Genomic DNA, 23,898 nt, shown 5'->3' on the forward strand with positions numbered 1-23,898 from the left:
TTTTTAATTTGTACAGGAGATTCATTTAAAAAAAATCTTTTAATGTTCAAACCGTTGCATTGGTACTTGATATATGTAAGTGCATCCTGTATCAGGCATACCTGTACAGATCTCGTTTTAAAAACCATACACAGAAAGAGCAAGCACTAAAGAAACTTGTCCCAAAGACTTGAAAATTTCATGACATATACACCCTCGCCAAAGCTAGGAAAACCCCGGGTGGGGCCCCACGACCACCCTGCCTTACGTGGCCCACCTCTGAAAGATACCATGTACAATATAAAACCATTTTGTATATTTATATTTAAAACAACATATAAAATTAAGATTTCCACTTAATAAAGAAAATAGGAATGAAAAAAATAAAACATGAACTTAAAAATTACGAATATCTTTGCATTGTCATTATTTACATAAAATATATACAATAACTTCAAAAATATATATATACAATAACTCTCAGTTTATTGCTTCAACATGAAATTAAGACATGCTAAAATTATTATTAGTAATAACTTGTACCCATTTTTTTCACAAGTCGTATCAATATTATATGAAACTCATATCAATAATTCTTTTGAAACTGTACAGGCATGCGTTTGAAATAAAGATGTATCTAAAACTTTTTAGTCCCCTATGTACCAACCAATACAGTGTAACTATACCAGTCAGCCTAGCATAGGCGAGGAGCTCCTGATCAACTACAATTAAGCTAAAACGAACAATCAATTCACTTGAAAACTGCTGGCTTGCCATTCTTGAAATCCCTCCCAGAAGCAAAAGGGATTTCAAGAGATTTTCATTTAAAAAATAGGATTTTAAGAGTCCTTAAGGATTAAAAAATCCCTGGTTTGAGAATCTTGAAACCAAATTGACCTTCAGAGATTGGCATGGATCTGATTAATTATTAGGAGCATAGATTGAAGGAGGAGCAATAAGGAACATTGAGATGGTCAACCACAGATTATAGTGACCATCAATACAAGTACTTCAAGATGCCATCAAGCGAGACACCTATGGTGACAGACTGCCCATGACAGCTGCCACAGAGTATCACAAGTAAAAGATGTATTTGTGCTGCATAACCTTGCATCTAAGCGGCAAAGCACTAGGATTCCACTGTGTCCATTCAGACAGCTGGAAATCGGGAAAGCCCGGCTACTTTAGCCAATAACAACTCCCTCTAATCATTCAACAGTGTAGAGAGAAGCAGGTCCTGCACAAAGGAAGCTCTCACAGTAGCCTGTCTAATCTTCACTTCTCTCTCTTCAGAGCTTGTACAAGAATCAAATCTGCATGGAACACCAAATTTTGAGAACATATTTATAGAAAATCAACTAGAGCAATCAAAAACATTAAATCTGAAGGTGTGACATCTACCAAAAGGAAAAATCGGGAGGGAAAAAAAGTGCAGTTCTTTATATTCACTGTTTAGACAAGCTTATTCATAGTCTTTCAAAGCACTCATTGCTTTAATCAAGCATGCTTAGTTTCCCGAGACAAACTCCATCCATGTATATTTATGCCTAATGATGAATTAATCAACACGGTATCCGTCTCTAATGATATGCAGAACATAATAATAAATAAATAAAAGATATATGCTTCAAGGAAACAAGTCAAGTTTATTATTGCAAGTATCAGTCTACAAGAAATAAAAGGGGAAATTTGCACACAATAGATGTGAAAAATAATGTTAAAAAATACAAATCTCATGAAACCACTTGTCAGAAAACCATAAATCAGAAAAAGTTTAGCACATAAGAAATCGATTGCCTAGACAGCAATCAAGCACCATTCGATTGAGGGCTGGCACTAAAGATGAAAACAGAGCACTTAACAGCATCATAGTGCAAAATTTACGAACATTCTCTCTGACACTTTGATAGATGAAGTAGCCTGCAGTTGGACCTTACTGGGAGACGAAGCTCAAACACATCACAGGGATAGGAACTAAAGTGTCAATATGGTGGACACAAATATTACCGAAACCATTGGCCTTGGGAAGTATGCGCCAAGGCCACCAGACCCAAGGCACTCCATGAGTGTTATCATAAAAACAAAAAACAACAACTACACCTTCATCCCAAAACAATTGTGGTCGGCGATATGAACCAAAAAAGAAAATCATTCTGGGTCTTCCACATGAATCCTTTTCCTCCAATCATTTCTATCGAATGTCATGTCCTCGGTGAGGTTCAAAGCATTCATATCCTTTCCTATCATCTCCATTCAAGTCTTCTTAGGCCTACCCCGACCTCTTTTAACTAATATATTTTCTCATTTCTCCATCCTTCTAACTGGAGCATTATTAGGCCTTCGCCGAATAGGTCCGAACCACCGTAAACGATTCTCTCTCATCTTATTTTCAATGGATGCAATGCCTACCTTCTTACGTATCTCCTCGTTTTGAATCTTATCGTTTATTGTATTTCCACACATCCATCTAAGCATACGCATCTCAGCTACACTCAATTTTTTAATATGATGTCTCTTGGTAGCCCAACATTCCGTACCATATAGTAAAGCGGGCCTAATTGTCGTCCTATAAAACTTTTCCTTCAACCGCAATGGCATTCTACGATCTCACAACACTCCAGTTGCGCTTTTCCATTTCATCCACCCAACCTTTATCCTATGATTTACATCTCCATCAATTTCTCCATACTTTTGAATGATAGATCCCAAATATTTGAAACAATCATCCACCGGTATTTCTTGCTCACCAAGCTTCACTACACTCCCATCACTACTTTGTTGCTTACTAAACTGACATTCCATATATTCTGTCTTACTCTTACTCAACTTAAAACACCTTGCTTCCAATGTCAATCTCCATAATTCTAACTTAGCATTAACCCCAGCTCTAGACTCGTCAATCAAAACAATATCATCAGCAAACAACATACACCACGGAACATTTTATTAAATTGATCTCGTAAGCTCATCCATCACTATAGCAAATAGGAAAGGGCTTAATGCAGATCCTTGATGTAACCCAACCGTTATAGGAAAATTGGTTGTCACCCCTCCACAAGTGCGGACATTGGTTACTACTCCTTCGTACATATCTTTAATTATACTAATGTACTTGAGAGAAATACCTTTCTTCATCATTGTCCACCAGAGAACATCCCTAAGTACTCTATCGTATGCCTTCTCCAAATCAATAAAAACCATATGCAAATCTTTGTTCCTCTCTCTATATCTCTCAATAAGTTGTCTAAGAAGATGTATAGCTTCCATAAAACCAAATTGATTCTCTGATATCATGACAACCTTCTTCAACCTATACTCAATCACCCTCTCCCAAAGTTTCATAGTATGACTCATGAGTTTTATACCACGATAGTTTGTGCAATCTTGTATATCACTCTTATTCTTATATAGAGGCACCAAAGTACTCTTCATCCACTCATTAGGCATCTTATTTGTCCACCAAATCTTGTTAAAAAGATTTGTCAACCATTCTAAACCTTTCTCACCCAAGCATTTTCAAGCCTCGATAGGTATACCATCTGGGCCAACTGCCCTTCTTGATTTCATTTTCTTCAAAGCCTCTGCAATTTCTTTCTTTTGAATCTTGCGCATGAAGTCACGATTCATCTCATAAAAAGAAATGGAGAAGTCTTCAAGATCCTGAGCATGACTTCCATTAAATAGCTTATCAAAATAATCTTTCCATCTCTCCTTAATCTCCTCATATTTGATTAAAACCCTTTGCGTTTCATCTTTGATATATCGAACCATACACAGATCCCTCGACTTCCTATCTCTCATCTTTGCAAGCCTATAAATATCCTTCTCGCCCTCTTTGGTATCCAACTTGTCATAAACTTCCTTATCTACTTTATCCCTCGCGTTTCAAACTACTTTTTTAGCTTCTTTCTTTGCTATCATATACTTCCCCAAATTCTCATTATCACGACTCTTAGATTTCTATAACACTCTCTTTTAACCTTAATAGCTAATTTGACATCCTCGTTCCACCATGATGCATCCTTACCTAGCGTTGCACCGCCTTTAGACTCACCCAATACCTCCTTAGTCACCTTTCTCATGCCACCCGCTATCTTATTCCACATTTATTCTGAATCCTCCTCGAGACACCAATCAGCTTCCTTAACTACCTGCTCTACAAACATTCCTTGTTTAGCTCCTTTCAATGCCCACCACTTAATTCTAGGATCTATCATATGTCTATCCCTTTTGCGGCCTTTTCTAATTCTAAGATCTAAAATTAAGACTCTATGTTGTGTAGCTACACTTTCTCCCGGTATAACCTTACAATCGATACAGCAACCCTTATCTCTCTTTCTAAGTAGGAAAAAATCTATCTGACTCGTATTAACCTCACTTTTAAATGTTACTAGGTGAGACTCCCTCTTCCTAAACCAAGTGTTTGCTAAGATCATATCATAGGACAAACCAAAATCTAAAATCCTTTCTTCACTTTCGTTTCTTTCTCCTATACCATAGCCTCCATGGACACTCTCAAATCCATCTCTACTAATGCCTACATGTTCATTAAGGTCACCGCCGATGAAAAGCTTTTCTCCATAAGATATCCCTTGTACTACTCCATCTAAATCTTCCCAAAATTGACGCTTAATGGAATCATCCAAACCTACTTGAGGTGCATAAACACTAATAATATTAATAATATCCGTACCTAATACTAATTTAATAAGTAAAATCCTATCACCCTTCCTACAGACCTCAACTACATTATCTATAAACTCACGACTAATAACAATCCCTACCCCATTACTATTTCTATTTATTCCTGTATACCAAATCTTATATCCCCAAGGTTCTATCACTTTTGCTTTCTCACCTACCCATTTGGTCTCTTGTAGACATAAAATATTCATCTTTCTCCTACACATAACATCTACTAACTCTACCAACTTACCAATTAAAGACCCTATGTTCCAAGTGGCTAACCTAATTTTATGGTCTTGAACTATCTTCTTTACCCCCACCCGTCCAACAAAGTGAGGGAACCCTTGCCTATTTGACACCACACCCAGGCGCCGGTGTGACGCGTCGCTTCTGGGCCACGACCTAGCAACCCTTGCCCATTTATCACTGCCTCTGGGCCTATAGAGTACAGCACATCGCTCAGTAGGGAACGCCCCAATGAAATTCTCATATTGGTTCATATCCATGAGTGTTATCATCCTCCGTGAAAATCCAAACAAAGACAAAATCCATTTATTACATTATGGGTGCTCAAGTTGAATTTCTATGTGACATGGACAGCAAATTTTCTAAGTACTTTCAAACGAACTTGGTCAAATGAAGCAACCAAATATCCAAGTCTGAAAGTTGCGGCCTAACCTAAGGCTTCTAAATAATACTGCATTATTTTCAAGTAAGCATTCTGACATCACAAATCCTTGTATCATTCAACATTGAAGATAAATAAGTTGCAGTGTACACAATTTTCGCTTTTTAATAGGCGTCTTTGAAACCCCATCTTGCCTATTGGAAAAACCAATCCATAATTGCATGACACATTTCAAAATCTAATCGCATGGACAACTATTAAAGGGAACAACACCCCATGGCACTCCATGAGTGCTATCATCCTCTACTAAAATCCAACCAAAGCCAAAATCCATTTATTACATTATGGGTGCTCAACTTAAATTCCCATGCCACATGGACAGCAAATTTTTGAAGTATTTTCCAAGGAAGCGTGGTCAAATGAAGCAACCAAATATCCAAGTATGTATGTTTCATCCTAACCTAAGAGTTCGAAATAATATTGCATTATTTTCAAACCAGGATTCTGACAACACAAATCCTTGTATCATTCAAAAATGAAAATACATAAGTTGCAGCAGTTTACATAATTTTTGCTTTTTTAATAGGGGTTTGAGTAACCCCATCTTGCCCATCGAAAAAAAAAATACATAAGTTGCATGGACAACTCATAACCGATAAATAAATCAAACTTCTTGGAGGTCTTGGAGCACTTTATTCAACATCAGTGAACAGCCAACCTTCCTTCAGTACAGAAAAAAAGCAGATACACACAACTGTTCAACTTAAGTTTAGCTCTGATCACTCAAGATACATGAAACTGTACAAAAACAGGATCAAGGATCCACTTAGTAAATTGGCAATGTTAACAAACTTCTAGTTCTTAAGATGATAGTAGATAAGTACCTGCTAAGGGGTATTTTCAGAATTTATCTTTAGTTTCATAAGGATGGCAAGATTGTGATAAGTTAGTATTTTAATTGTTTATTAAGGACATCAAGCTAGGGACTATGTTGTATTTTATTATTATATTTGCTCTTGTTTGTAATACCATAATTAGGGTTTCTGACTATACAAACAATGATCATAGGCCCACCCTAATCTAAGAGCAAATCTTAGGGACAATGAACGGCTCTTCTTTCTTATTCCTCAATTTCCTTATCTTCAACTTCTTCTCTCTACAGTAGATACTAGAAAATTACATGGCACCAGAGCCACTTCTTTAGAATATCATATGTTTGAAGGTAATTGTTCTCTTTCAATCTAACCCCTTAAAAATTTCTTTTTTTTCCCTTTTATTTATGCTCTTTTTTGTATGTCTTCTTTTCTTAGGCATCTTTCTCCTTCATTTTCCTTTCCTCTTTTCTTTCTCACTTTTCTTCTTTCTTGATGTATCTTGCCACATCGTCTGGTATAAACAAACATCGATCAAACCTCTTTTGCGTTGAAACTATTTGATCCTGCAATGATGTCAATTATTCACTTTAACATCAGAATATAATAATTTGCATGAAATATGTTCCAATGATTTAATATGATATTTGCAAGATAGTTGTTATTCCACTAGTAATAAACAAGAAATTGCTAGAAGAGGAAGGTGAATTATATGGAGAGCCAGAAAAAACTCATAGCATGATAGGAGGAGCATTACAATGTCTAACACTTACAAGGCCATATATAGCAATTGAAGTCATCCAAGCATGCCAATTCATGCATTCACCCATAACTGGTTTGTGGAAGCATTCAAAAGAATAATGAGGCATGTTAAAAGCATTTTGGATTATGAATCGGTATAAAATGCAAACCATAGTGGGTTTCTCTTAGTCTTAAATGTTAAAATGTAAAATATTTTTGTATTTTTTATTTTTTTTATTTTTTTTATTTTTTCCTTTTTTATTTTTTGTATTTTAACTATCTAGCGATCCTAGAATGCCATTGCGGTTGAAGGGAAAGTTTTATAGGACGACTATTAGGCCCGCTTTACTATATGGTACGGAATGTTGGGCTGCCAAGAGACATCATATTCAAAAAATGAGTGTAGCTGAGATGCGTATGCTTAGATGGATGTGTGGAAATACCATAAAAGATAAGATTCGGAACGAGGAGATACGAAAGAAGGTAGGCGTTGCACCCATTGAAAATAAGATGAGAGAGAATCGTTAATGGTGGTTTGGACGTATTCGGCGAAGGCCTAATGATGCTCCAGTTAGAAGGATGGAGAAATAGGAAAATATATTAGTTAAAAGAGGTCGGGGTAGGCCTAGGAAGACTTGGATGGAGATGATAGGAAAGGATATGAATGCTTTGAACCTCACCGAGGACATGGCATTGGATAGAAATGATTGGAGGAGAAGGATTCATGTGGAAGACCCAGAATGATTTTCTTTGTTGGTTCGTATCGTTGACCCCAATTGTTTTGGGATGAAAGCGTAGTTGTTGTTGTTATTTTTTGTATTTTAACTATCTAGTTCAAATAGAACTAGATAGATAGTGTTTTGGTCAAGTTTCGGTTGGAACTTGACCAAACTTTAGCCGTTGGACTAGCTCCAACAGCTACCCTCCTCTCTATTATAAATAGGGGTACATCCCCCATTGTAACTCACTTGTAGAAAATGCTTTTTAAGCATTTCACATTTTAATAAAAAATCCTTTTTTACTTTTGTGTTTTCCATTTTTACCCTTTTACATGTCTTGTGTGAAGTGTCTTTTTAGACACTTGTTTGCTTGGTTCAAGTGCCTTGGTGGAACACCACCACTTTCTTACATGGTATCAAAGCCGCAGGATTATTAGATCTTGGAGAAAGTTCACCTCGGTTTTCGTGCCCCTTGTGCAAAAGGTGTGTTATCACCTATGTCACATGGTGCGGGTACGGGTGCGGCGCAATTTCAAAAAATTTTGACACGGGGACTCGGCTATATATATATATATAGAAGCAATAACATAGCAACAGAAAAAATTTATTAGCAATTTCATTGTCATTTATCAGTACATGAATATATAAAAATATCAAGTTTTTCAGTAGAGAAAATATGACTTGCATATGAAAATATACATCTTACAGGAAGAGGGCACATTCATGTTTCAGTTACCTTTGCTCTGGCTAAATCCTGGTTGTATTGTATTTATATTCCTTTAAATTGATAAATTGAAAGATATTTCAAGAATATAAAATTATGCATATACAACTACTAAGTATTGGTCCAAGCAACTTTCTAGTAGGCAGCTCAAGCATTTACGCTCATTTGAAGAATTTGCATAGTATCAAAAGAAGCACAATATATAAAACAAATCACCCTTAAGATAGATGGAGAGAAAGAAACCAGAAGCATCTAGACGTGTATGTGTGTGTTAGTGTGTTTTGGGGAGAGGTGGGGCAGATAAACATTAAACAAGCACTACATGAACCAGTCAAAGTATGTTTCTGTTTAATAAGTGTATGCCCCATGAAAGCAGGGCCCACTCAAGCATGATATTGGTAGTGCACACCCTTTGCTGGAGGAATCACGCTTCCCCTTAAAGATCACACATCCCCAATCAAATGGATCAGAGTTGCATAGACTGCAGTTGCATAGACTGCAGTTGCATAGACTGTGCAATGCAGTCTGTGACTGTGCACAGTCACACAGTCACAGACTGTGCAGTTGCAGTTGCAGTTGCATAGACTGCAAGTTACAGACTGTGCAGTTGCAGTTGCACAGTGTGACTGTGCAACTGCATTGCAGTCTGGTTATATATATATATATTTTTAAATGTTATATAAAAATTGATTTTTTTTGTTTTTCGTCTTAAAAATGGACATTTTTTGACTCAGTCAAAGTTGACCGAGTCCAAATTGTGGACGGACTCGGCCTCGACTCTTTGACCGAGTCCGACTCGGCGTTGATCGAGTCTGGGCCGAGTCCGAAGCCGCACCCGTGTCGAGGCGTGTCGACTCGGGTGCGGGCGCCTCCCTAGCCGAGTCCCTGTGACAGGTTATCACCTTGTTCTTGCAAAAGTGTTTCGTCACTTTGAGATAAGTGTTTCATCACTTCATTATCGGCTTCAAAACGTATCATTTGAAGGGCTTCAACATCATTGTATTGTATCTCTTTCCCTTCTCACACATTTTTTTCTTTCTTTTTCGTTTCTTTTCTCCTATCCTTTTTTCACCTCTTGTAAACGATGGATGACAATGAAAAAGTCATCATCATCCCTATGAAATTAAGTGACACAAACTATGTAACGTGGGCTTCAATCATGAAGCACCACATATGGGGTAGAGGCTTACGGGGAATCGTGGATGGTTCCGATTCGAAACGTAAACTATCCCTTACCAAGAAAGAGGGAGATAAGGAGGTCTCATTATCGGAAGAAGAGAAAATCAAGGTTTTAACCTCCTATGAAAAAAAATAGAAAGAATGAAGAATGGGACATGCAAAAATAATGTCATGGCTTATCATAGTATTGACATTAAAAAATGTTCTAGTCTTGCCAAGTTTGATCATGCTGATAAAGCATGGGAATACCTTAAAAATATGTATTTCCTTAAAGATATTGCACATGTGTGCAATCTTCAAGAGAAGGTTCGGATGATGACCCAAGGCGACAAATCAATTCGACAAATCAATGGGCTATCCAAACTCTGGGAAGAACTATCTCTTTTGGAACCCAAATGGCATTGTTCCGAGGATATTGAGCTTCGCCAAAAGCAGCTCGATGCTGAACATTTCTACCAGTTTATAACTAGGTTAAGGCCAGAATTTGAGTCCACCAAATCGGCCCTCCTTTATCGTGGAAAAAATCTCACTATTATGGAAACTATTGAAGAATTAACTATGGAGGAAAATCGTCTTCGGAAAAGCACCCCTAAAGCTGATGATGATTCTGTCCTAGCAGTATCTAGGCCTGAGAATCACTGGTACTTACCGACCACCTCACTTTAGAAGACAAAATGGTGAGTTTGACAAGAAAAAAGTTATTTGCCACCACTGTCATGAGCCAGGACACTATAGGCCCCAATGCCCTAAACTAAAAAGGAGAGATGAAAAAAGGGTTGCCACCGTTGAAATCGAGCCAAAAGATCAAGATGTGCTTGTTTCCATGGGTCAACTGATAGAGATCCTCCAACCTCTTCTCAAAGGGGTATCATCTTCAATTGATGTCTCAACTGGAGCGACAGTTGCATATGTTTCCGGTCTAAGTAATTTTCCTTGGCTTTTCGATTCTAGTGCTTCATTTCATATGACCCAAATGACAAGTGTTTATCTGAATGTCTTAAAAGCAACTTAAGTATATCAAAAGTTTTTACAACAGATAAGACATCTCTTGAAATAAAAGGAATAAGCTGTTTTGAAAATTATCAATGTTTTTGTATTCCCAATGTTATATATATCCCAAAATTAAATTTGAATCTTCTATTTGTTTCACAAATTTTTTATTATGGATATAATATATCCTTCTCTTCTGATGGTTGTTGGGTACAGGATCGCCAGTCAGGGAAGCTGATTGGGGAAGGCCATAGAGAAGGAGGACTATATTACATGAACTTTTTGGAATTACCAAAGAATGTTTTTTGTCTAAATGTTCATAAATTGGAGATAGAATTATGGCACAAAAGACTTGGCCATCCTCATATGTTTAAAATCCAATTCTTTCCAAGTTTGGAAAAATTTTGTAAATCTGAAAATTTTGGTTGTACAAATTGCATTCTTGGTAAAATGAAAAGATTACATTTTTCTAGTAGAACCTTTGTCTCTACAAAACCTTTTGAGTAAGTGCATTCGAATGTTTGGGGACCCGCACCAGTTATTTCTAAAGGCGGTTATGCGTATTATGTCATCTTCGTTGATGATTTTTCTAGACACTTGGATTTATTTTCTTAAGCATAAATCTGAGGTTTTTGTTCATTTTCAAATATTTCATAAGATGATTCTTAATCAATTTCAAAGTAATATCGTCATTTTTTGCACCAATTCAGGGGGAGAATTTATATCCGAAGAATTTAAAAATTATCTTAATTTACATGGCATTACTCATCAACAATCATGCCCACACACACCTCAACAAAATGGTCTTGCTAAACGCAAGCTTCGCCACATTATGGAAACCACTAGGACCTTGCTAATTGCAAGTCAAGTTCCAAAAGGGTTTTGGGCTAAAGCAGTCCTAACTGCCACCTATCTCATCAATAGAATGTCATCCTCTTCTTTGAAAAATATTTCTCCAATTGAGAAACTTTATGATTTAACACCAGACTACTCTAGGTTGAGAGTTTTTTGTTGCAAATGTTTTGTATTTACAGACAAAAATGATAAATTTTCCCCTCGGGCAATCCCATGTGCCTTTTTTGGATATGCTGAGAATCAAAACGGTTACAGGTGCTATGATATTCAAAATGAAAAATTATATGTATCAAGAAATGTGTCTTTTCTAGAAAAAGAGAATGCTTTTGAGAGTGAAAAACCTAAGGATATTACTAAATATTCCTTTTTAATTGATTTAACCTCAAAATTTGGTGAAGAGGATTTCAAATGCAACTTTGACAATGATCAAAGCCTCGTTATTCCTGACACTAATAGAAAAGACCAAACCAGTAGGGATGTTGGATTGCAGTATACAAGACGAAGAGTTGGAGAACTACATCCTCCATGTGCGTTAGAAAGGTTCTCCGAAGTTCCTCCTCGACGGACTTCTAGTATTTATAGACCTCCCGACAAATTTGTTTCTTATGACTCTTTTTCACCATCATATAGGGTTGCCTTAGCATTAATCCAATCCTACGTTGAACCTTCCTCTTACTCTAAAGCCAAAAATCATAAAGAATGGGTTGAAGCTATGAAAGTAGAATTGGATGCTTTAGAAAAGGCCAGGACGTGGTCCATTCAAGACCTTCCTCTTGGAAAGAAACCTAAAGGGTGTAGATGGGTTTATAAAGTTAAAACCAAAAGTGATGGGACCCTAGAAAAATATAAAGCATGACTCGTAGCCAAAGGTTATGCTCAAGAGTATAGCATCGACTATGAAGAAACTTTCGCTCCTGTAGCCTGTATGACTACTGTCAGAACCTTAATCGCCTTGGCCTCTATTAAAAGGTGGCATATTTTTCAAATGGATGTCAAAAACGCTTTCTTAAATGGGAGGCTTGCTGAAGAAGTATACATGGATCCTCCACTTGGTATTTGTATTCCAACGGGTAAAACTCTTCGTCTTGAGAAGGCTCTCTATGGTCTCAAACAAGCACCAAAAGCCTAGTATAACAGGTTTAGTCATGTTATGACAGATATTGGATTTCATTCTTGTTTAACTGAAACTGCTTTGTTTGTTAAAAAATCGGATGCAAGTATCATCATTCTTCTCTTCTATGTGAACGATATGATCATCACTGGTGATGACAAACAGGGAGTGACAGATATCAAAACTCTTCTTAAAACTCATTTTGAAATGTCTGATCTAGGATTTTTAAGATATTTTTTAGGAATAGAAGTTGTTTATTCTCCTTGAGGATATCTGATCTCTCAATCTAAATTTGCTTCTGATATTGTTTTCAAGTCTAGCATTAGAAAAGACGGTGGACACCCCTGAAGTAGTCAATGTTAAAATGAAAATTAATGATGGAGAGTGTCTTGATGATCCTACCCCCTTCAAACAGCTTGTTGGAGCACTCTCTTATCTTTCTATCACTAGGTCAAACATTGTGCATGTCGTACATACAGTCAGCCAGTTTCAGCATACTCTCACCTCTGTTCACATGGGAGCAGTTCTACGTATTATTAGATATTTAAAGAATTCTCTTTCACGAGGACTCTTCTTGTCTGCTTCATCATCATTAGATTTAATTGCTTATATTAATGCTGACTGGGGAGGTGGTCCTAATAATAGGCACTCAACCACTGGTTTCTGTGTATGTTTAGGTGAATCTCTCATATCGTGGAGGTGCAAAAAGCAGCATAAGGTTTCTCTATCCTCCACTAAGGCCGAATATCGAGCTATGGCAACCACTACAATGGAGGTCGTATGGCTCCGTCGTCTGCTTGTGGACATGGGAGTTGCAGCAACACATGCTTCACGAATGTGTTGTGACAACAAGAGTGCAATCTACATTGCAAGCAACCGGACATTCCACGAACGCACCAAACATATTGAAATGAATTGTCACTGTGTCAAAGAAGAGTACTTGAATGGAACCATTGATCTGCTATATGTTACATCAAAATACCATTTAGCAGACTTCTTCACCAAGCCTCTTGCAGCCCCCCGATTTCACTTTCTCTTAAACAAACTTTCGCTCATTGTACCGTAAGTTTGAGGAGGAGTGTTAAAATGTAAAATATTTTTGTAATTTTTATTTTTTAATTTTTAATTTTTTTCTTATTTATTTTTTGCATTTTAACTATCTAGTTCAAATAGAACTAGATAGGTAGTATTTTGGTCAAGTTCCGGTTGGAACTTGACCAAACTCTAGCCGTTGGAGCTAGTCCAACGGCTAGCCCCAACGGCTAGAGGGAGAGCTCCTTATGAGCTCTCCCCTCCTCTCTATTATAAATAGGGGTACATCCCCCATTGTAACTCGCTTGTAGAAAATGCTTTTTAAGCATTTCACATTTTAATAAAAAATCCTTTTTTACTTTTGTGTTTTCCATTTTTACCCTTTTACGGGTCTTATGTGAAGTGTCTTTTTAGACACTTGTTTGCTTGGTTCAAGTGCTTTGGTGGAACGCCACCACTTTCTTACATTAAATTCACTGAAGTCAGTATCTGTATATTGTATTTATGTGAGAAAAAACCTAATTTCTTAAAAGAGAAAGAAGCAGAAAACTGTAGCAAGATCAAGTACAAATCCCAATTCCTCCCCCTCTGCCACCTCCTCCTCTTCTTCTTCTTGCTCTTCTTTTTTCTCTATCCTTCCTTGTCATCCTCCCTATGTCACATCGATATGGATGCAGGAATCGGTCACAATGCAGATATGATTATTATGACATGACAATTCTCAAAAATTAGGATACAGGAACACAGCTGTATACACACACATTAAATTCTTAAGCTGAAGCAATAAACATGAATATCATCAGAAATGCAAACTATTGAATGGCAATTCCAAATCACTATAATTCACAAAATCAAATAATAAAACTAAGTTGAAATTGAAATTGAAATGTAATGTAATTGATGACAGATTTTAAAAGAAAACCCCAAGTAAATACAACCTAAGTAATCAAGATCATAAAAGGAAATAGATAAAGTTAATGACACAATATTAATTGTGTTATATATGTGTGTGTGGTAGCTGTTAACCGTCGTGCTAACCGAGTGTTCGAAGGGTTTTTCCCATGTATTACTTAAATCTGACCATATAGATGTGTTTGGCACAGTCGCTTTACTAGGAAAAAGCATTTGGATCATGTTTTTTCAATGAAAACATGATTTTTTAAGCCTTGGATATTTAGAAAAATCTTAGACTGTCAATTTTTTAAACCTTATAAAAACCAACGTGCATACCAGAATTGGATGATCCAAGAGTCGCTTCCTATAAAATTAAGCATGTAGAATGCACCTGCATGGTCAGATTTAAGAAAAACATGGAAAAACTCTTCGAAAGCCCGGTTAGCATTTCGGTTAGCTAGAAAAGCGGTTAGCAGCTACCACCTTCTCTCTCACTCTCTCTCTCTCTATATATATATATATAATGAATCTAGATTGGACCAAAATCCATATTCAATAAAAACTATTTTTTTTTTTTATAAAAAAGGAAATTTTGAACTTTGAACCCCTCTTTTTCCCCAAGAGAGAGGAAGAAGGTAATTCTCTTCTCACATCTTCATTAATGAGGAAAAGAACTTCTTTCTTCCCTCTCATTTTTTCAAAAATGAAGGTGCTCTCCTCCTCATCCTCATTAATGAGATGGATCCCTCATTAATGAGGGGTGCACTTTTCATTAATGAAAAAAAATGGGAATTGCTCTAGGCAACCCTTTCTTTCCTCTCATTTTTAAAAGTTGGGGGAGGAAAGATAGGGAATCTCCCCTCCTTTATGAGAAGGATGCTCCTCATTAATGAGAGGTGTACCTCATTAATAAAAAAAGGAAAAAGGAGAGGGTTTACACCTTCATAGAGAATCTCCCCTCATTAATAAGAGGGATGCTCCTCATTAATGAAGGGTGTACCCTCTCTCTGTTGAACAAGCCATGGACACGGCGTGTCCAAATATGCTTCAAAGTGTGGGACACTTGATACACTATGTCCAAATTTTTGGATACTTCTGCCTTTAAAATTGGCATGTTGGGGCCATGTCCGTATGAGATTTCGTGTGTGTGGTTCAGTTTTCACAGGAAACAAGAAAAGGGAGAGAGAGAGAGAGAGAGATGCACAATGGCTGAGGCGGCGCACGATGGCTCGACCTCCAAGCCCTAAGCCTTATAAAAAACAGCAGGTATACAATAAGACAATGTTACAGAAGTATTACAAGAATGCCATTAATGAAACAGTATGTGCATGTGTTTTATTTAACGTGCGCATACTATATTTTAACACCCTCCCTCAAGTTGTACGTGATTTTGGAGCATGTACAACTTGCTCTTCAATAGCCAAAATTGACGTCCTGATAACCCCTTGGTAAACAAGTCTGCCACTTGATCTTTTATTCGAACATGACATAGTTCTATCTCCTTCATCTCGACTTTCTACCGTATAAAATGTTGATCAATCTCAATGTACTTCGTTCTGCTATGCTGGATAGGATTACATGCAATGTTTATTGCGCTTTGATTGTCACGTAGAAGAAATGATCGAATAATTGTCTCCCCAAGATCACTCAATAAGTGCCTAATCCATGTAGCTTCTGTCGTGCCTGCAGCCATCAACCTGTATTCAGCCTTTGTACTTGATCATGCAACTGCCTTTTGTTTTCTGTTGCTCCAGGACACTAAATTGTGTCCAATATATACACAATATTTAGAGACAGATCGTCTCTCATCTGGATTTTCTGCCCAATCTGCGTCTGTATAAGTGATGAGTTCATGCCCTCTATGCAGGTTATCGTTCTTGCGATAAACAAGTTTGTCTCTTATAGTTCCTTTTAAATAGCGTAGAATGCGCTTCACAGCTTCCATATGACCTTCCGTTGGAGCATGCATAAACTGGGATACCTGATTGACAGCATAAACTATATCAGGTCTGGTAAAGGTCAAGTATTGTAACATCCCCACGAGGCTTCTAGACGTTGTAGGGTTGACACAAAGATGACCATCTTCAGAGCTCAGCCTTTGATGTAATACACTAGGAGGTGCTGATTGGTTTGCAATTCGTCATCCCGGCTCTTTCCAGAAGATCAAGAGTGTATTTTTGTTGCATGAGTGTCAATGTGTCTTGTTGTCTGTCGACTTCCACACCAAGAAAGTACATCAACTCCCCTAAATCTTTCATCTTGAAAGTTTTCATTAAAAACTGCTTCACGTCTTGCACATGATTATCTGAACTCCCAGTGATCACAATGTCATCAACATATATAAGAAAAAGTATAATAATGTCTGTCTTTTGGTAAATAAAGAGCGAGTGATCCAAAGAGCATCTTCTAAAGCCATAGCTTTGAATTTGCATAGAGAAACTTTCAAACCAAGAATGGGACACATGTTTCAACCCATACAGAGATTTCCTTAGTTTGCACACCCAGGCAGTAGGATCCTTCTCGGCATAACCAGGAGGTTGCTCCATATACACTTCCTCCTTTAAAGTTCCATGCAAGAATGCATTTTTAACATCCATCTGGCTAAGCCTCCATCCTCGGTCAACTGCTAGGGATATGATGGCACGAATTGTACCAATTTTGACTACCGGACTAAAAGTTTCATCGTAGTCTTCACCATATTGTTGTGTGAATTCCCGAGCAACAAGTTGCGCCTTATATCTGTCAATACTTCCTTCGGGCTTATACTTTGTTTTATAAACCCATTTTGAGTCAACTACATTCTTTCCTTCTAGTCGAAATACTATTTCCCAAGTCTGGCACTCATGAAGTGCTTCCATTTCTTCATTTCATAGCTTCATTCCAATGACGAGATTGAAGAGCTTGATTAAAACAAGTGAGTTTATCCTGTTTTGTGAGCTGAGACATAAACAACTGGAAATCAAGGGAAAAGGTCTCATAACTCACCCATCATTGAATAGGATGCCTAATGCGTGACGGCCTTTAAGCCGGATCATTGGCGATGCTTTCCATATTCCTCGACTCTGTATTTTTGTCTCGTCTAGTGTATATTTGCCCAGAGAAGCGTTCTATTGGGGTTGGCTTAACTGGAGATAATTCAACATGTATCTGTGAGTCATTCAACTCCCTACTCAATCCGAAGGAAGGACAATTCACCTGACATGTTTCTCCTGTATTAGCAAAAAGATTTGCGTTCATCCATGGATCATAGACCTTTACTTCTCGAGATGGCAACTCTTTAGAGTCATTGACCTAAAAATTTTGTTCATCAAAAACAACATTTTTGGAGGTCCTAATACATTTTGTATTAGGGTCATAGCATCGATAGCCTTTATATTCATCCGCATACCCAACAAATCTGCACTTAACGGCCTTGTCCTGAAACTTATTTCGCAGAAATGAATCAATATGTACATAACATACACAACCAAAAACATGCAGCTCATCATAAGAGGGATGTTGCCCAAATAAAATATAATGGAGAGATTTTTAATCCAGAAGTGTCATAGGAAAACGATTTATGACATGAACAGATGTGTGAAAAACTTATGTCCAGAGACTAACGGGCACATTGCTATCATGTAACATGCTCATCGCACTCTCGACAATATGCCTGTGCTTCCTCTCTGCAATCCCTTTTTGTTGAGGGGTATGAGGGCAAGAAACCTGTCGACTTATTCCTTTATCCCGAAGAAAGGCAATAAACTCGTTCGATGAATACTCTCCTCCACCATCATATTGTAAATGCACAATATCACAAGAAAACTTTGTTTTGACCATCGAATGAAATTCCCGAAATATTTGGAAAACTTCATGCTTATGTTTCAAGAAATATACCCAAGTATAACGGGAATAAGAATCAATAAAGATAACATAGTAATGATTGCCAGAAAGAGAAGGAATAGGTGCGGGTCCCCAAACATCGAAACAAATAATCTCAAATGGCTTTGAAGCCCTTTTATTAATAATATGAAACGGAAGAACATGGCTTTTGCAGAGTTCGCATGAGGAACATTTATTATTATTATCAAAAAATGAACATAAACTAGACTCTGGAAGAAGACCATCAGATACAAGATTTTCAACGAAACCCCGACTACAATGTCCCAAACAACTATGCCAAATATCTGGCTTATTACAATGAGATGAATTAAAAACTTCCAATGAAGGGAAAAACAAAGACTCTAAAGGCGAAGACACTGAAGAATGCTTGGACGACTTCAACTGGAGGACTGGGACTGAAGGCGAAGACACTGAAGGAATCTCTTTGAAGACATACATGTTTCCTTGTCGCTTCCCTTTAGTGAACGTCTCCTTCGTTCGTAGATCCTTAACATAAGCAGAAGAGGGAGTAAATTCGACGAAGAATTCATATCGTCAACAAGTTTAGCTACAAAAACAATGTTCTTTTTAATATTAGGAGCAAGAAGGATATTGGACAAGTGAAGTGAGGACTTTGACATAGAGATATGTGCATTGCCAGTATGACTAATGGAGTGATAAGTTCCATCTCCCGTAAGTATACTACCCTTTTCAAATAAGGCAATAAGTGAGATAACTTACCCGCATTACCCGTAACATGGGTGGCAGCGCCGGATTCAACATACCACTCGCCTTGTTCATTTTGCTTGATCGTCATCTATGACAATGCTGATAACAAAAGTTGTTGCACATCTGTAGATGGCGCTTTCGTATCCACAGTAGTAACTGACTTATTTTCAATTTTGTTTATTTTTCCTATATTCCGTAGACTAAACCAACAATCAACTTTCACATGTCCTCTTTTGTTACATAAGAAACAAGTGGGCACTCTCCTCTGATTCCCTGTATTAAAAACACCTGAAATATTAGGTGTAGGCAAGATACCACGTCCTCCCTGCCCAAAACGTTCGTGGCCTCTGCCTCCTTGATGCCCTCCATTTCTTCGTCCAAAACCTATAGAAGTGTCCATGGCCAAAACTGAATGAGAACGAGTTGATTCATTTCCTTCTGCCCTTTGTTTCATAATCATCTCATGCTGGAGAAGTTTCGCTTGAAGATCGTCAAAGGTGGGCAAGTGAGGAAGGCATGACAAAGTTGTAGTAAACATGTCAAAATCAGAGCCCAATCCATTGAGGAGTTGTTGAACTTTATCTTTATCTGCAATAGCACTTCCAATAACCGCCAATTGGTCAGTAATACTCTTCAAGCGGCCTATGTATTCCATGACAGTCATGGAGCCTTTCTTCAAACTTTGAAACTCATTTTTTAAGTACATAACTCGGGCTTATGATATCTGAGAGTATGTCTGAGACAGCTTACTCCACAGATCCGCCGCACTGCAATCATCTGAAAGAGTAACCAACACTTCTTGAGAGAGTGTTAACGTAATATAAGCAACCAAAGACTGATTCCGCTTCCTCCAAGTTGTATACTCTGGATTCTTAATAGAAATGGTAATTGTGTCACCCTTCTTATCCTTAGTTTCCTGCAAAATAAGTCGTGGTGGTATAGGAACTAAACCATCCAGATGTTCATCGAGATCCTAACTTCGTATAAAAGGAAGTATTTGCCTCTTCCAGGTCAAAAAATTGGAATGAGTAAGTTTTTCTGTAACGAGCTGACTCAAGAAATTTGCAGAGGGACCGGATGGCGAGGAGTAATCCATATCAATGGGACAACGAATAAGTAAACAAGACGAATGAAAAGAAACAAACAGATTTGAGATCACTTAATCAATCAGTAGAACTTCAATAAGGCATGTACCTGTGCTACCAATATTATGAAAGGAAACCTTTTTTTTTTAAATTGCAAATTCAGAATCGAGATTGTGAACTGTTATAATCTGCCTATAGGCGTTGCACAAAGAACACTAAAACAGCAATAAAAAAAACTTCCGGAATCAAAGAGATTGTTTGCAATAAAAAAGGAGACTGCAATCAAAGATGAATCAAACAGACTGCAATCAGAGAGGAGAACACTTAAAAGTGATGGCTGCAATCAGAGAGGTGTTTTATTAGAAGTGATGGCTGCAGTCGAGGAAAGAAAGACAGACGTTAATGGTGAAATAGTTGTAGTCGTTAATGTCGAGGAAAGAAAGACAGACGTTAATGGTGAAATGGTTGCAGCAGTCGTTAATGATGAAGAAGTTGACAGACGATGATGATAATAAGTACTATGAAGGAGAAGGATGAACGAGAATCAGAAAAAGAACGAGTAGCAGAAGTTAAAGGGGGAAAGATGAAGAATAAAAGAAGGAATGTATCAAAACCTGTTTCTTCATATCTCGCTGAACATGCCTTGATAGGATTCCGCAACCAAAACTCTGATACCATATGAGATTTCGTGTGTGTGGTTCAGCTTTCACAGGAAACAAGAAAAGAGAGAGAGAGAGAGATGCACAATGGCTGGGGTGGCGCACGATGGCTCGACCTCCAAGCCCTAAGCCTTATAAAAAACAGCAGGTATACAATAAGACAATATTACAGAAGTATTACAAGAATGCCATTAATGAAACAATATGTGCATGTGTTTTATTTAACGTGTGTATGGATCTGGATCCAAATCCATACGCATACTATATTTTAACAGTCTGGGCATGTCTGTGTCGGTGTCCAGTCGTGTCCGACACCGACACACCTCGACCTAGTAATAGAGTAGATCTGGACAAAGAATATGATAAAATTAACAAAGATCAAGACATTAAAAATGATAAGATATATGTAGCGTTTTCCTATGTCGTATTTGTCGTGTATATACCAAAGTACACTTAAGTGTACCTTAGGTATTTTCTTTCTTTCTTTTGATGTGTTTTTATACACTTAATTTGAGTTGTATTCATGGTATACTTTAGGTATGCCTTTTATGTATTTTAGGATAGGTATACTCCATAGTTGGCAAACCTGGCGAGTCAATTCGGGAATTGCTTGAGTCGACTCGGATCGGACCCCTAATGGGTCACTGATTCAGCTTACTAATCCTAATGCCTATTATAAACTTTTTATCATGCATTTTATGATTTTAATTCACAATTCTCATACAAAGTCACTTGTGAAGAATCTAATATTGTTCAATGAAAATTGTTAGTGATCATGTATAGTTATATGTTTTTCTAGATTAACTATTGACATATTACGGCTTGAAGTTTAGTTATTTCCATGTCTTATTCTTGTGTTCACACTATAAAATATAGAGTCCTAACTCCGAGTTACTCAGGAGTCAAGGGTTGGGTGAACCGAGCCTAAGTCATGTGTTTGCCAACTATGGTATACTCTAGGTATACTTTAGGTTAAATTATGTTTTTTGGTCACTGTAAAAATGACCAAATATTTTATTTTTGTTTTTTGTTTTTTGTTTTTTGTTTTTTGTTTTTTGTTTTTTGTTTTTTGTTTTTTGTTTTTTGTTTTTTGTTTTTTGTTTTTTGTTTTTTGTTTTTTGAATCACCAATTAGCCGTTGTAGTTTGTAATGGCTATTTTGACCTTTAGGATTTGCTTTAATGACTAGTTTAAATCAAGGTTGTAAGTATTGTATCGTTACTCATATCAATCAGACCCAAAATAAGATATGTATTGTATTATATTATAAAAATCATAATTTTTTAATAAAAAATTTTAAAAAATCAAAAAATTTATGAAAAATCAAAAAAAATTGCAAAAAATCTAAAAAAAAACATAACACATAAAACAATGATGAATTGCACAAAATACAATCATAAAATCACACATGAAACATTTAAATGTCTATGAGCTGCATAAGACATCATCAAACATCAACTATCTCACAAGAACAATGCAGAATATTAAATATTTTGCAAGTAAGAACATGACACAAGGCTCATACTTTCATATTACATAAACAAAAATATTATGACAACAGTTGCACTCGATTTTCAACCAGATTCTACTCATTACTTGAGTGTCTCATTGCCATGCTGGATCATCTGATGCTTGGAGTGTGTAAGGTGGGGGTTCGAGGGCATAAGTCCCCCCTAAGGAAATTTTTTGGAGGATAATTTTGTAATTTTACTCATAATAGAGATTTTTTACCTTAACCCACTTAGTGAAAATTGGTGAAAATGCATTATTGAGCAAAGTGAAAAAGCCCTCTCTCTTGTGTACGGATCGACCCCCAAATCGCTCTCACAACTCCTAGGGTGTTTGGATTCATAGTTGGCAAACTCGGTAACTCAGACGAGTTAGGACCTAAATTTTTTTAATGTTTTTTTTAATAATACCTTAAATATTGAATATAACACTATATTTTTATACAATATAAATGTAAATAATCAAAATCCAAGGCCCATGCAGCAAATTCACCAAAATCAAAGCATTAAAGGACAAAAACTACAAATTATTTGCATAAAAAAATAGATAAGCTTCATAATTGCACATGTAACTAGCCACAAAAATAAGAACAATAATGAAAATTGTGATATGGTCCAGCAAAATGAAAAGTAACATGAGAAAATTCATCATCACTTTGTAGATTTACATTATTTACAACAAAATAAATAAAAAATAAAAAAAGATTTACATAATGCACACACACATACATGGTACACAATAAGGTGAAAAACACCCAAAATGTGCATCGATTCTGAGAGAGGCAGAACCTGTTGTGGGTGGTCGCCAACAGTGGTCGGAGGTCGCCAATAGTGGCCGGTGGTTGCCGGCAGTGGTCGGTGGTTGCTAAAGATGGAAGGGAGGAAGCAGAGGGTTTCTGGAAAATGGGGAAGGAGGGGAAGAGTCGAGAGACTCGATCCCCGTGATATATTTTAAAGTCAGATCATCTTGGAATGAAACAGTACTCGTACTGGTTCGGCTCGGTGAATCGGGTCTGAACCGGTATGTTTGAAATAGACTTGAATCGTCTAATTCAGCAGTGACTCAGTGAGTTGTCAAGTTTGTGTTAAGTCGGGCGATTCATGAATGATTCCAACCCGAACCTGGTTAAAATTGTAAAGGAATGGGTGTTAAAAAGTGTAACTATATATAATATAATATAATATATAATATTCTATATTTATAAAGAGACGGGTTGGACTCCTCTCACTCTCTAGATAAGATCAAATATATATATATATATATATAATAATAAAATAAAAATATTCTAGAAAGAATATAAAAAGAGGGGTTGGACTCCTCTCTAGAAACTATATTCTAGAGAGAGGGAGTAAGAGAGAGAGAGAGAGAACCCCAAACTCGTTGGGGAGAGAAAGAAGGAAAAAGAAAGAAGGAAAAAGAAAGAAAGAGAAAAAAAGAAAGGAAGAAAAGAAGAAGAAAAATCTGTTTTCACTTTTCACCCTACATCCACCAATTTTTGATCTTTTTTTACATTTCGATTAAGGTACAGGTTTCTCTCTAGATTCTTACAGAAAAAAATAAGTTTAAATCTGGTTCATGTGTGAGTTTAGATGGGAAAGGAAAATCTGATTCAAACTATGTATAGGTATATATATTAAGTTATGATT

General features: G+C 36.9%; 1 protein-coding gene across 2 annotated transcripts in view; it reads right to left on the reverse strand.

Annotated features, from left to right (window-relative positions):
• Positions 1-895: 895 nt before the first annotated feature.
• Positions 896-23,898, reverse strand: part of LOC149820089 (protein DEHYDRATION-INDUCED 19 homolog 4-like) — a 30,976-nt gene continuing 7,973 nt past the window's right edge. The window contains exon 5 of one of the 2 annotated variants that reach the window (XM_089982491.1): positions 896-1,292. In XM_089982491.1, coding sequence (XP_089838617.1) covers positions 1,184-1,292 — 109 coding nt within the window. In that variant the 3' untranslated portion in view covers positions 896-1,183. Of the gene's footprint in view, positions 1,293-6,626; positions 6,732-23,898 lie in introns of those variants that run through there. The other variant, XM_089982492.1, reaches the window with a different exon arrangement.

This window comes from Nuphar pumila, chromosome 12 (assembly GCF_984573655.1).
Source record: "Nuphar pumila chromosome 12, dmNupPumi1.hap1.1, whole genome shotgun sequence".
Classification (NCBI taxonomy): Eukaryota; Viridiplantae; Streptophyta; class Magnoliopsida; order Nymphaeales; family Nymphaeaceae; genus Nuphar; species Nuphar pumila.